The sequence below is a fragment of the Xyrauchen texanus genome, chromosome 41, assembly GCF_025860055.1.
Source record: "Xyrauchen texanus isolate HMW12.3.18 chromosome 41, RBS_HiC_50CHRs, whole genome shotgun sequence".
Classification (NCBI taxonomy): domain Eukaryota; kingdom Metazoa; phylum Chordata; class Actinopteri; order Cypriniformes; family Catostomidae; genus Xyrauchen; species Xyrauchen texanus.
The window spans coordinates 14627388-14640882 of NC_068316.1; the positions used below are offsets into that span (position 1 = coordinate 14627388).

Genomic DNA, 13495 nt, shown 5'->3' on the forward strand with positions numbered 1-13495 from the left:
TACACTGTCCCCTTTCAAAAAAATAAAACAAACAAACAAACGCAGGTGTCTCGAGACGCGCTTTTAACAGATGACGCTTTCTTTTAAGTTGACACGGCGTCTAAACTACGCTGCGCGGCGCAACGGTCAAAGACGTCCGTCTAGCTAGCTAGCGCATGTTTACAGAACGTGTTCGGTGTAAACTTGTATGGAGAAAGACGAGAGGGGAGGGGGGGCTAAAGCGCTTTATAGGGAGAGCGAGTTAATTAAACTCGCAAATAAATGAGAGCTTTTTTTTTTTCTTCTTTGAAAAAGAACCCAGTTGAGCACAACTCCCTAATCGCCTTCACCCATACCAGCAACTTGCTCTTAAACCTAAAATATTTGTCTTTTATCTTTCTTCCTTTAAGAAATTTGAAAATTTAGATTTTTAGACCATGCAAAAAACAGTAATTTCACTCTTAAAATGCATTTAGGATGTTCGTGCAATAGCTTTAGGCATACACAAACCTAAATCTATTTGTAGTGCTTGGATATGTCTAAAGTCTGACACACTGTCCTATGCAAGCCATGTGCTGCTGTTGACGTCGTCATGTCACAGATAATTCAATGTGCAGAAAATGTCACTGCAATAATTATTTGTAGTGCACAAGAGTAGTGGTTAGCTAGTTAAAGGTATAGTTCACCCAAAAAGGAAAATTCTGCCATCTTTCTTCTTCTGAACACAAACAAAGATTTGTTTGAAGAATATCTCAGCTCTGTTGGTCCATTCAATTCAAGTGAATGGTGGCCAGAACTTTGAAGCTCTTAATAGAACATAAAGACAGCATAAAAGTAATCCATATAACCCCAGTAGTCTTCAGAAGTGATATGATTGGTGTGGGTGAAAATCGATTAAAATATAATCGAATTAATTACATGGTGTCCCAATTAATTAATCGAGATTATTTGCTGAGAAAGCACCTCATATAACAATAACTCAATATATAATGATTATACATATTTATATCAATATATAATTATCTTAAAATGTTTTTTATATATATCTGTGTGTGTGTGTGTGTGTGTATGTATATGTATGTATGTATGTATGTATGTATATATATATATATATATATATATATGTATATGTGTGTGTGTATATATTCAGATAATTAAAATGCATTCTTGTGGCAGAAGAGTTAATCATTGCCATACAAAAAGCGGCTTTAGAATACAATGCATTGTTTACTACCATATTATTGATCATAAGTCAATCATTGGCATACAATCATTGGCATACAGTTCACAGCAATCCATTTCACAAGTGAATTTGTCAATCAGTTGGAGATTTATTATGAGGGCTTGTTTAAGGGCCCGTCAATTTACACCTATGTCAGACGGTTACCCGAGGCAGGTGCGTTGTGTCCTAAACAGAAAATGTTTAGGTCACTGTGTCAAGTTAAATATAGTTTAATACTCAATCTTTAAACACATCTTGAGATCTTTGAACGCAAGAACGTAACGCATGTTTGATGTTCTGCCTACTGGAGTGTTTTCTTCACTGTATAAACTGTGCATTGCTCATACACCTGAAATTTCACTTACTGCCCTCTGGAGTAAACAGGTGGTACTATAAGCTTGCATTTCTCAGGAATCTTCCTTATTATGGTCAGTGGGCATGCGATTAATTGCGTACATTTTTGTAAAATTAATCGCACTGAATTAACGCATTAAATCGACAGCCCTAATTTAAATATATCAATTCTCATCCCTTCCTAGTAGGTGGTGATATGCACGAAAAAATTTAAAAATATAAATTGAAAGTGGAGATTTAAAGTAAAAAGAACTTAAATATTGATCTGTTTCTCACCAAGACCTATCATATTGCTTCAGAAGACATGGATTTAACCACTTGAGTCTTATGGATTACTTGTATGCTGCCTTTTATGTGATTTTAGAACCCACAAAGTTCTGGCTACCATTTATTCGCTTTGTATGGTCCAACAAAACTAAGAGACATTCTTCTAAAAATCTTTGAGTTCTGCAGCAGAAAGTCATTCACACCTTATATGGCATGAGGGTAAGTAAATAATGAGAATTTTCTTTTGTGGTAAACTGTCCTTTTACGTACTAAGACCAGCACTTTCCCTACTCTAAACAATTGCTCTTTTAGACATTAACACATAGGGCACCGGCAATGGAATGCACTCCTCCATACACATAATGAGAGGGTTTGTGTTATCACAAGACACGCACAAGAAACTAATGCCTTGCTGTGTGCCTCCTGAACCAGGGGACCATAAATTCATGCTATATCTCACTTCTCACCCTCTGGTCTTTGATCATACACCCTACAAAATGGTAGTGTTATATTTCTTTTAATTTAAAGGAATATTCCAGGTTCAATACAAGTTGAGCTCAATTGACAGGATTTGTGGGATAATATTGATTTATCACAAAAAAATATTTTGACTCATAACTACTTAAAAAAAAAAAAAAAAAAGAAAAAGCAAAATTCGTGGTTTCAGTGAGGAAAAGGCTGTATCTTGTTACCCTTGTTAAGTCTTCTGTATATAATGCCCTCATGTTACCTTTTGTCTTTGTCAGTTATTTTCCTTCGTGGATGTAACAGTTTGTTCTGTGTTCGTGTTTTGAGATATGTATATTTATGTATATGTCCAAGTATAGTTCTTATTAAAAAGCCTGCACATATATCCTCCTCTTGCCTCATTCCTGCATATGTTACAGAAGAACTGACCGATACTATGGATCTAGCGGCTTTTCAAATGTTTGCCCTCAAACAAGTAGAGGGGACCATCGAGCCAAATTGTCATTTGGGGAGATATTGAGCTCAAGGTTTGCTATCGGTTCGGACTTAATGAGCCTGTGAAATACTGTCTGTCAGGAGGCAGATGTGAGATTTCCTTGGTGGACTTCGTTGACTATGCTTTGAAGCTCACATTCTCCCTCTACACTGTGGGGTATGGCAGTAATCCCATGCCGCTGCTAGCACACATGACGACGGAGGCAGTTCCTCTGTCACTGCCAGTGCTCATGGCCATGGAGGTCGACGAGCCTGTCCGGTTCCCTGAGGCCGTTGATGAGCCTGTCCAGCAGTTCCCTGAATCTATCCAGTTCCCCGAGCCTGTCCAGCAGTTCCCTGAGGCCGTTGAGCTCCCTAAGGCTGTCGATGAGCCTGTTGAGTTCCCTGAGCCTGTCCTGTTATTCCCTGAGGCCGCCGAGCTCCCTGAATCTGTCCAGTTGTTCCCTGAGGCCGCCGAGCTCCCTGAATCTGTCCAGTTGTTCCCTGAGGCCGCCGAGCTCCCCGAATCTGTCCTGTTGTTTCCTGAGGTCGCCGAGCTCCCCGAATCTGTCCAGTTGTTCCCTGTGGCCGCCGAGCTCCCCGAATCTGTCCAGTTGCTCCCTGAGGCCGTCGACGAGACCGTCCAGTTCCCTGAGGCCGTCCAGTTCCCTGAGCAGCCAGTCCTGAGGCGTTTCCTGAATCTATCCAGTTCCCTGAGCCTATCAAGTTGTTCACGGAGGCCGTCTAGTTCCCTGAATCCATCCAGTTCCCTGAGCCTGTCAAGTTGTTCCCTGAGGCCGTTGAGCTCTCCCTGAATCTGTCCAGTTGTTCCCTGAGGCCGCCGAGCTCCCCGAATCTGTCCAGTTGTTCCCTGAGGCCGCCGAGCTCCCCGAATCTGTCCAGTTGTTCCGTGAGGCTGCCAAGCTCCCTGAGGCTGTAGACGAGACTGTCCAGTTCCCTGAGGCCATCCAGTTCCCTGAATCAGTCCAGTTCCCTGAGGCTGTCGACGAGGCTGTCGAGTACCCCGAATTTATCCAGTTCCCAGAGGCCGTCGAGTTTCCTGAATCTATCCAGTTCCCAGAGCCTGTCAAGTTGTTCCCTGAGGCCGTCAAGTTCCTACATTTTTCCAGTTCCCTGAATCTATCCAGTTCTCCGAGCCTGTCTAGTTCCCTGAATCTATCCAGGGAGTGGTGGTGGTGGTGGTGGTAATCTGGTAATCAGAAGGACGCTGGTTCGAGCCCCACAACCACCACCATTGTGTCCTTGAGCAAGGCACTTAACTCCAGGTTGCTCCAGGGGGATTGTCCCTGTAATAAGGGCTCTGTAAGTCGCTTTGGATAAAAGCATCTGCCAAATGCATAAATGTAAATGTATGCAGTTCTTTGAGCCTGTCCAGTTTCCTAAGGCTGTCGACGAGCCTGATCAGTCCCCTGTCACCGTCAACTGTCCATTCCAGTCCATAGCGGCCGTCGACCAGCCCTTGCTCAGCCCAGTAACCAGCACCTGTCAGTCACCAGTCTGTTCCTCAGGCCTGTAACCAGGGCTGAGCAACACTTTTTTTTTTTAATTAACGATGGATGTATAAATTTGTTTTGTGGTAATCAACATTATGCCACAAATGCTGTTGATTTATTTTAACTTGTATTGAAACTGGAACATTCCTTTTTTAAAGGTCCTAAAAATTTAGCTAATTTTCTTTATGCATTTTTTCTTTTCTTTGGATTTCATGGTGAAATATGACCTGCATGTATTTTCATCACACCCATAAAACTTAGCGGTGTCTTTTCACAGTTCTCTGAAAGTAAATTGACGTGTTTTCGAGCCGCAGACTTGGAGTAGACAAATGCTGGTCAGAGACAGGTGAGATGAATGGAGTGTCAGAGGTTGCATTACTTGACACTTCCCATTCCTGAAGCGGGCAGGGCGTGGCCACCTCCTAACTATGCTTCCTTTTCTCACTCACAAAAAGGAGAACTCGGTCATAATACTGTATGGTAGGTGGTATCAATAACCAAACAAAAATAATAAATCACTTTCCTATTCAGAATACATCTGGTGTCTTTCTGATGAACACCAAATATTTCAGACTGACTTTAGAAGTTATTGCTTCTATGAAGAATTTCTCTCACGCACAAACTCGTACGTCTATGGGTGCGTTTGACAGTATGCAGATATATTGATGCTAGTGCAGACTGATAAAGCCTCATAATCAGATTAGGGTGGGGAGAGGGGTGCTACATACATGGTATATCAAGTGGGGTGGAGTGAGAAGAATCTTTACCAGAGAAATTAAGAATGCTGGTGTTCTTTAACATTTTCACTTTGATTCTCTTGTCTTTTAGCAAGTGGAAGGGTTATCAAATGGTGAGTCAAATGCTAATGATATTTTTATCAGATAATCTATATATAGATAAAAGGAAAGCAATGAAAGTCTGGAATGCTAAAGGGCGGTGTAACTTTTGCAAGCTGAAAATATAAAAGAGCTTTTAAAAAAAGGCGTTTACTTCCCTGTCACAACTGTGACTGGTAGTTTTCATTTTACTAGTTCATAAAGATTGGCTTGTCATTGGATGCATCATTCCTAAGTTGTGTGACAGCATGGCAAGACTTGCTTATCTTGATTGGGAGATTGTCAAAACTGGTGTGGTAGGTTATTCTTAGAATTTCCTTTGTCAGGAAGCATCATTTTGGACTTGGTCTGTGTATTTTGCCATTAGCAATGAGCAATTACGTAGTATGGAAAATATTTTAAATCACCTTAAAGGATAAGTGCACCTGAAAATGATGTTGTTGTTTATTCACCCTCATGTCATTCTGACTCATATGACTTTGTTTCTTTCATGGAAAACAAAAAAAATTTAAAGAATGTTGAAGCTGCTCTTTTTCCAAACAATTAAATTAAACTGTTACTGAGGCTAACATTCTGCCTTGCATCTCATTTTGTGTTCCATGAAGAAAGAGTTTCATATGAGTTTGAAACAATGTGAAGATAATGATGACAGACATCCCTTTTTTGGTGAACTATCCCATTAATTTTAAGGCACTGATTGTTCTTTGAAATTGTTTTTGGGTTTACATAAGGAGTGAAAATGGGAAGTATGGTGTGTGGGATCCTTTCTTGTGTTTATATGGCTTACATAATGGCTTGATATTTCTGGCGCCAGGAGGTCTTGTTTATCCAGTAGTGTGAATTCTGCATAGTTCTCTAACAAGAGTGGAAAAAAAAACTAGCATCATTTTGAACTGCTGTTTACTTGCACCTTAAAGGTGTGTGACTTTTAAGAATGTAGATTTAGAGTTTAATTTGCATGCACCAGTGCATATAAGTTGTAGGTGTGTTTGGGTGTATTAGTGGATCCTCTGCAGGCATGTGTTTATGTGTGTCTGTGTTTTTGTTTAGGGAGTTTAGTTTGAGCCTGGCTCTAGCTGGTAGCTGAGCGCAGTGGCTTGTATTTTGGCTCTTAATTAATTCTCACTCCGCAATGGTGGACTGATGATACATAGGAGGAAGAGTAGGAGAGAAGTTCAACTTTAAGATCAGAGACACTGGAAAATGCACATGTGAGTAGACAGTGTGGAGACTTAGACTTTAAGTTAATTGCATTCTTTCAGAGCTCTAGTTAAACAAAAAGGTCAGGTGGCAGCAGCTTCCTCATGCTTCAATGGAGCTAAGTATTTAAGGGTGGACTTGATGTAATCGAGATCAGCATTTGAGTTGAAAATTGAGCTAGAATTAATCTATACTCACAGAGCAAGACAACCAGTCAAGTTACATATGCGGTTAATCTACAGTATATACAGTAAAGTGGCATTCACATATTTGGACACCTAAGCAACACTTAAATTAAAAATTCACCCAAAACTTAGAATTCTCTCATTTACTCACACTTAAACTGTCTCAAACTCGCATGACTTTATTTCCTCTGTGGAACACAAACAATTATATTTTGATGGAGATATGATGTGTATGTATCTATACAGTTCAAGTCAATGGGTTGCAAACTTTTAAAGGGCATAAAGGAAGTATTAAGGTAGTCCATATGATTCTAGTGGTTTAATCCGTCTTCTGAAGTGATATGACCAGTTTGAGTGAGAACAGACCATAATATTACTCCTTTTTCACTATAATTCTTTCCATCTGCAGTCTCCTTGGTCCAAACATGATATAAATCTATATTATACTTCCTTGCGCTTGATGAATGTAGGTGAATAAATGATGGGAGAATTATACATTTTGGGAGAATTATTCCTTTAACCCTTAAATGCTTGGTAATTTTCTCAAACACTCTACATACTCGGGTCTTTAGAGACCTGGCACTTTATATCTATCAGAAATGGATGTACAAAATGCCCAGATAATGTCACATTTTCAAGACAATTAGAAAACAATCAAATAAAATATATTTTGACATTTTTTTAATAAAGTAAAGAGATAATGCTACAAATCAGGGCATATTAAACCCAAATGACAAGTCATATCATACTTTTCATGTGTTATACTAGCTTTAAGTTCACTTTAATGTTTTTTCTTCATCAAATAGCAATGTCAAATGTCAGTCACTGAAACATCAGTGCCACCTTGAGTAAGAAATAACATGTATATTATGTATGTGTATATGCATATAAAATACTGATAATTCACCATTGATGATAGTTCATTGTTGCACAGAAAGTCAGTGATATAGTATTTATTTGTATAAATATAGTTCTAATTTCTCTTGTAATAAAAAAATAAATAGATGTCCTGTGATGGAAAACTTAAATAGATATGAAATAATTATAAAAAATATAATTTTATGGAAGTGCACAAACCAATTCCATTAAAAAACAAATATATAAAAAAAGATTTTTCTGGTGTTACACTATTTATAATAATATTAAAGCGGTGTTGGCACAACTTAAAAAAAATGGATGAGGTACATGAGAATGAGGTCGTGGGTCTCTAAAGACCCGAGGTATGCGTTTAAGGGTTAAAATGTAGGAATTGCATAAGGCTGCAAAATATTTTAAGAAAGACAGTCAAAGCATGATTTTTTTTTTTTTTTTACTTTTGAGTAAAATATTAAGTAAAAGAGTTATGTGATAGTCTTTAAAGGATATAGCAATATATATATATATATATTATTAAAATTGAAACAAAATTATTTGGACACTTTTTGAGAGTTTATTTTTTCTTTTTGTATTGTTTATTTTTCATTAGAAATTATATCAGGATAACCATTTGAGTGAAACTTTTGAGCAAAACCTGATAATTATGATATAATCATGATCCTGCATGTGTATTTTCACAGAGCATCTTAAACTTTAATGAAAGAACCTGTCCTTTTGTACAAAATTAGTTAACCTTAATGTGACAAATTTGCTTATTTGATTACTGATCATGAAATTGTGTGGAATCTTAAAAATGTCTTATATTATGTCATTGTAATCTTGTAATCACTAGCATTCAAGCAACAGTGAGAGATTTTATTTATAGCAGGCCATTTTATTTATGACGTTTTTCGCACCTTTTACCTGATTTCCAATCTATCATGCAGTCTCATCACATTTTAACTTCTTGTTTAGCCTCCCATTAAGCTGATGAAAACACGCTGCGTGATCATGAGGAAGGATTACATCAAGATGTAGTCTGGAATGCAGGTGCGGAATTTCATATGAATAAAATAGTCCTCTCTCGCCGTTGCTGGTGTGCCAGTCAGTGATTACCTCTCTGCATGCCAATGCTGGCACACGTGCCATAGGTTGCCGATCCCTGAACTACACCTATGGTTACTCTAGGACATATGTGTGAACTTGAGTGGAACAGACTTTATTCATCCACTATAAATTACTTTGGGACCAGTTAATTGAGAGTACAAGTAAAAATTAGAACAGTGAATCTAGTGCTGAGAAATGGTCCTCCATCATTTGTTTGCTGATTCCACTTCCTGATGTATATTTTTTTTTTTTTGCATTTTGTTTGTCGAAATACTTGTACTTGAAGGTTAAATACAGTTTAAGCTCAATTAACAGCATTTGTGGCATAATATTGATTTCCACAAAAATTATTTCAACTCGTCCCTCCTTTTATTAAAAAAAGTAAATCTGTGTAAAGTTATATCCAATGTTGCAATTTGGTTGCCATGACAATGAAACCCTGTAAAACTGGTATTGAATATAGCTTTACACTGATAAGGTTAGGAAGTCATTTTCTCACACTAAAATCATGTTAATATGTATAATGTTGAAGCCTTGTGGTTATTCTTTTAAAACGATGGTTGTTTAAGTGTTTATGGACTGGCCCCATTCACTTCCATTCTTTCTAAGTGTCCTACTACTGTAACTGCAATTTTAGCTTTTTTTTAATACATGTAGTAATCAACATTATGCCACAAATGCTGTTGATTTGAGCTTTTACTGAACCCAGAGCATTTCCAAAGTGATTAAAACAGCTCAACCTCCACAGGTGGACCCCTCTCCCCTAACTCGAGAATAAATCTGGGAAACAATTGGGCAATTTGTTGCATTAATCACCATGGATTAGCGCATTTCATTGCTTAGTCATGCTCACCAAAACCTTTCATCAAAGGGAACGTCGCACCATGCTACGACTTCCACATCCTTGACAAGGGGCCTCTCTTTCTCGGGCATAAAGTATAGTCCAGATCTTTTACAGGAAATTTTACAGCACACCTCGCCCTTAATGCAGCCTACTGGCAGTAAGCACTCATTCTATTCAATGACACCCTCCAATTTACCAGATAAAGGCACTCTTATTCATTATTCCTCCTTAACAGGAAAGTGCAGTAGACTATATGTTCACAGATCACACAAACGTCAAAGGTGAATTTTTGTCTTTGGGTGTAGAAATAAGCTGTGAATTAAATCAACAGTTCAGGTATTTAGTATTTCATAGGTCAAGGCCAAGACGGATAATGACATAGTTTAAAGTTCTCACATAATGTAACTTATCAAGGCATGTACAAAGAATGTCTGGTTCTCACCCAGGTGTTGTATTGTTTCATTGAAATGTGAAGTAGAAGTATTTTTCAGACAAAAAAGTGGGTCATTTTACTGTCTAACTCCAGGTCACATGCTGTGTTCTTTTATTTAAAGACATCTGACAATAAACTTGTTTGTCTAACAGTGTACACTGTTCAGTAACCTCAGTAAACTTCCTTAATCTGGTTCTGCAGGCACCTTCATCTGACCTAAAGGGCTCCTCTATCAGCAATGAGCCTCAGAATGACCCTTTCACAGAGGAGCCGCAGATGAATCCAGGTCTCAAGTCTAGTTGCAGGGTCCAGGTGCAGCCTGTCCTTTCTGAGCCCTGTTATGAGGCGAACAAACTTAACAGATTCAGTACTCCGGCCCAGTCTATTCCTGTGAAAGTTGACGGCCAGGCCAAGGTGTACCCTTCCAGGATTGTACGTCCGTTTTCCACCCAGACAAAATGTGAGGACAGTACCCATCACAGAGGTCAACCTGTCACACCTCAGGCCTGGTCTGGACTAGCTGGTCTCCGCGTCATGGGCTCTTTCAAAAAACTGCGGTCTTCTGTGCTCCAAGGAATCCAGAACAGGAGTAATGCTATGGCAGCCACTCAGGAGAGAAATCTTTCATCAGTATTTAATGAGGATGGCAATGGTTTCTTAGTAAGCAAATGGAATGTAGCAACCAATCGGAGCACATGTACGGAAATGGACACAGTGTCAAACGGATCATCTCAAACTGGGAAAATCTCTTCGCTTTTGGATGAAGATGAAGATTGTGGGGAGGATGATGCTGGGTTTAAAAGAAATTCCCACTTTTCTCAAAGTATCCGTAGGGCGTATGGTGTAGGACGTATCCCATTGCTTGACACGGTACAGAGACAACCAGAAAGCCCATCGACCAGTGAGCCTGGCTCTGAAAGTCATTCCTGCAGTACTGTGGAGTCCATTGAACCTTGCAAGACACTTGCGACTCAAGAAAATGTCAAGGTTTTGAGCAGACGGAGTAAAAGTGCTGAAAATATTCATGTCTTTAAGAGTCATTTTAGACGCAAAGTCACCTCAGCTGAGCCACAGAACCCAGAATGCCCCAGTACTACGATTCTTCAGAGGGCCGCCAGCTCCTCATCCATTGACTTGCAGGAAAATGGTTCAAGTGGATATCAAAGCCCCATGAGAACACAAGGGCAGTTGAAAAAGTTCATCGGCAGCTTAACAGATCTGTCTGTCAAACGTAAAAACACAACAGGCCCCACCCCTAGAGAACCGTTTTCACCTCTTAGTCAACTCCATGATGACTACTCCCGCAGAACACCCTGTGTTTCCACATGTGGCCGCCAACGGAGGCCTTCTCCCACACCCAACAAAGACCAGCTCGAAACACAGATCAACACTCACCAACATCTTCCAACTTTACACCCGGCTCCCTCATGCCTTGCCTTCTTTAGCTCCGCCCTTAATGACTCTCTGGAGCCTCCTAGCAAAACAACAGCCCTTAAAATTTACTCTGGGCAGGTTGCTGTGTCCTCAGCAGATTTACATTCAGATATTCCAGTCTGTTTGTTGGAAAGATACTCTGAACCTATGGAGTGCCATCAAAATGGAATAAATGACCAGTACTCCCAAATGTACAAGCAATGCTCAAGCCTTAGTCAAAAGAAGACAGTCAATGGTATTAACATTAACTTGGAGGTAAGATACTTTTTAAAACTCCACTCCATAATGTCAGCTTTAAAGCTGAAGTGTGTCATTTCTGTGCCACTAGCATCACTAAACAGATATGCAAAAAATTATTGTTTTCATATGGTTTTGCTGAACACTTCCCCATCTGTCAATAGTCATTCAAACAAACACTCCCACTCAAAACTCGCATTGGTTAAGGCAATGTTGCCATGTCCATTTGGTCTGAATGCTCAACGAAACAGACCTATGTCTTGATGGTGCCACATGCGGACTTCAAGTGGAGTCAAAAATATTGCAATTAAGAGTTCGGAGCATTTCAATGACCAAGCGACCTCGTATTTACCAATGTGAAACTCTGGGGGCCTTGGTAGCTCAGCAAGTATTGACGCTGACTACCTCACATGGAGTCGCGAGTTCGAATCCAGGGTGTGCTGAGCTACTCCAGCCAGGTCTCCTAAGCAACCAAATTGGCCCAGTTGCTAGGGAGGGTAGAGTCACATGGGTTAACCTCCTCGTGGTCGTGATTTAAGTGGTTCTCGCTCTCAATGGGGTGCGTGGTAAGTTGAGAGTAGCACGTGCCTCCACATGCTGTGAGTCTCTGCAGTGTCATGCACAGTGAGCCATGTGATAAGATTCACGGGTCTCAGAAGCAGAGGCAACTGAAACTTGTCCTCTGCCACCTGGATTGAGGTGAGTAACCACACCACCACAAGGACCTAGTAAGTAGTGGGAATTGGGCATTCCAAAATTGTGGAGATAAGGGGATAAAAAATAAACCCAATGGAAAACTCTGAATTCAATATGATATCCGAGTTGTCTAATTAGAAGAGGAAGCAATGATTTGGCAAGATTATTTCAATTTGGGTGCTTTATTTCAATAATATTATAGTCCTATACAGACATACAGTTAACTACTCTGAATCCCTCTAATGACTAACCCTTCACAGTTTGTTTTATGTAAATGTTTTATATATGGCATTATTAAATCATATACAGTATGTCATGTAAATGTGCTGCTAGTGTATACGCTTATGCCTATCCTCTGGTACAAACAGAAAAATTAGTTTTTGTTGTTGTTCATTGTCCAGTTGTTTTAGTTTTGCTGCTTTCGTATTTTGTTTCCGACTTGAATGTGTGACGTCGCAAAAATGCATGCTCATCTTAGACTTAGGAGTTTACACTTTTCAACCTACCAATGGCTTACTTAGTTGTCTCTGTTTATTTAACTCGGATTGAAGAAAATATTTTAGCAAAAATGACAAACTTCAGCTTTAAACTAAGTATTTACTTATTAAACTTGCATTTTCTGGACTGAAATGTGTTTCAAATATTCAAATATAACTGCATGAAGGCATTAAATGGAAAGTTTCAAGTTAAATACAAATGATTTATCTTTAGGGACATGCTGTCAATTAAAAAAAACACACAGTGACACGCTTGCAATGGAAGCCATAGATGTCCATTGTAAGTGTATTTCTGTCAACAATTTTTTTTAAATGTTTTTTTACCAAGTTATTGTCTATGGTTATTGACAGCATGTCACAGATGCATCCAGACTTTAACTTTAATTAACCCGAAAAATTCCTTTACTTATGGAAATTTGAGACTTTATAGTTCCTATATGTAACTTGTTTGTCTCTCCCTCAGACAATATTGATTCTCTGTTTGTTGTTTTTTAAATTAGTGTAACTGGTAATAAGCAGCAAGACTAGACCATCACAGTTTTCAGGCCTAATCTGGTATCTCTGAAAGGAAAAGTTCACCCAAAAATAAAAATCTGCCATCAATCCCTAATGTTGTTCTGAACCCATATGTCTAGAGAGAATGATAGTCTTAGTCACCATACATATTAATTGCATGAAAAAATTTTGCAGTGAAAGTAAATGGTGACCGAGACTAACATTCTGCAAAAAACTTTTCTCTTCATTCTTAAAGTAAACATTAATAAACAAGGTCATAGAGTTGGTTCATTGGTTGACCTTGACCTTAGACATAGGAATTAATAAATTACAGTAAAAAAAGTTTTATTAAAGCATGGACTTTATGTGACTTTAGCAGATCAGGATAAACTTGGCTT

At 39.0% G+C, this 13495-nt stretch overlaps 1 protein-coding gene across 2 annotated transcripts in view; it reads left to right on the top strand.

The window, feature by feature from the left end:
- Positions 1-13495, top strand: part of spata13 (spermatogenesis associated 13) — a 31519-nt gene that overhangs the window by 999 nt on the left and 17025 nt on the right. For both annotated transcript variants that reach the window (XM_052114274.1, XM_052114273.1), the window contains exon 2: positions 9940-11427. In XM_052114274.1, the coding sequence (XP_051970234.1) occupies positions 9940-11427 (1488 nt within the window). The remainder of the gene's footprint in view (positions 1-9939; positions 11428-13495) is intronic.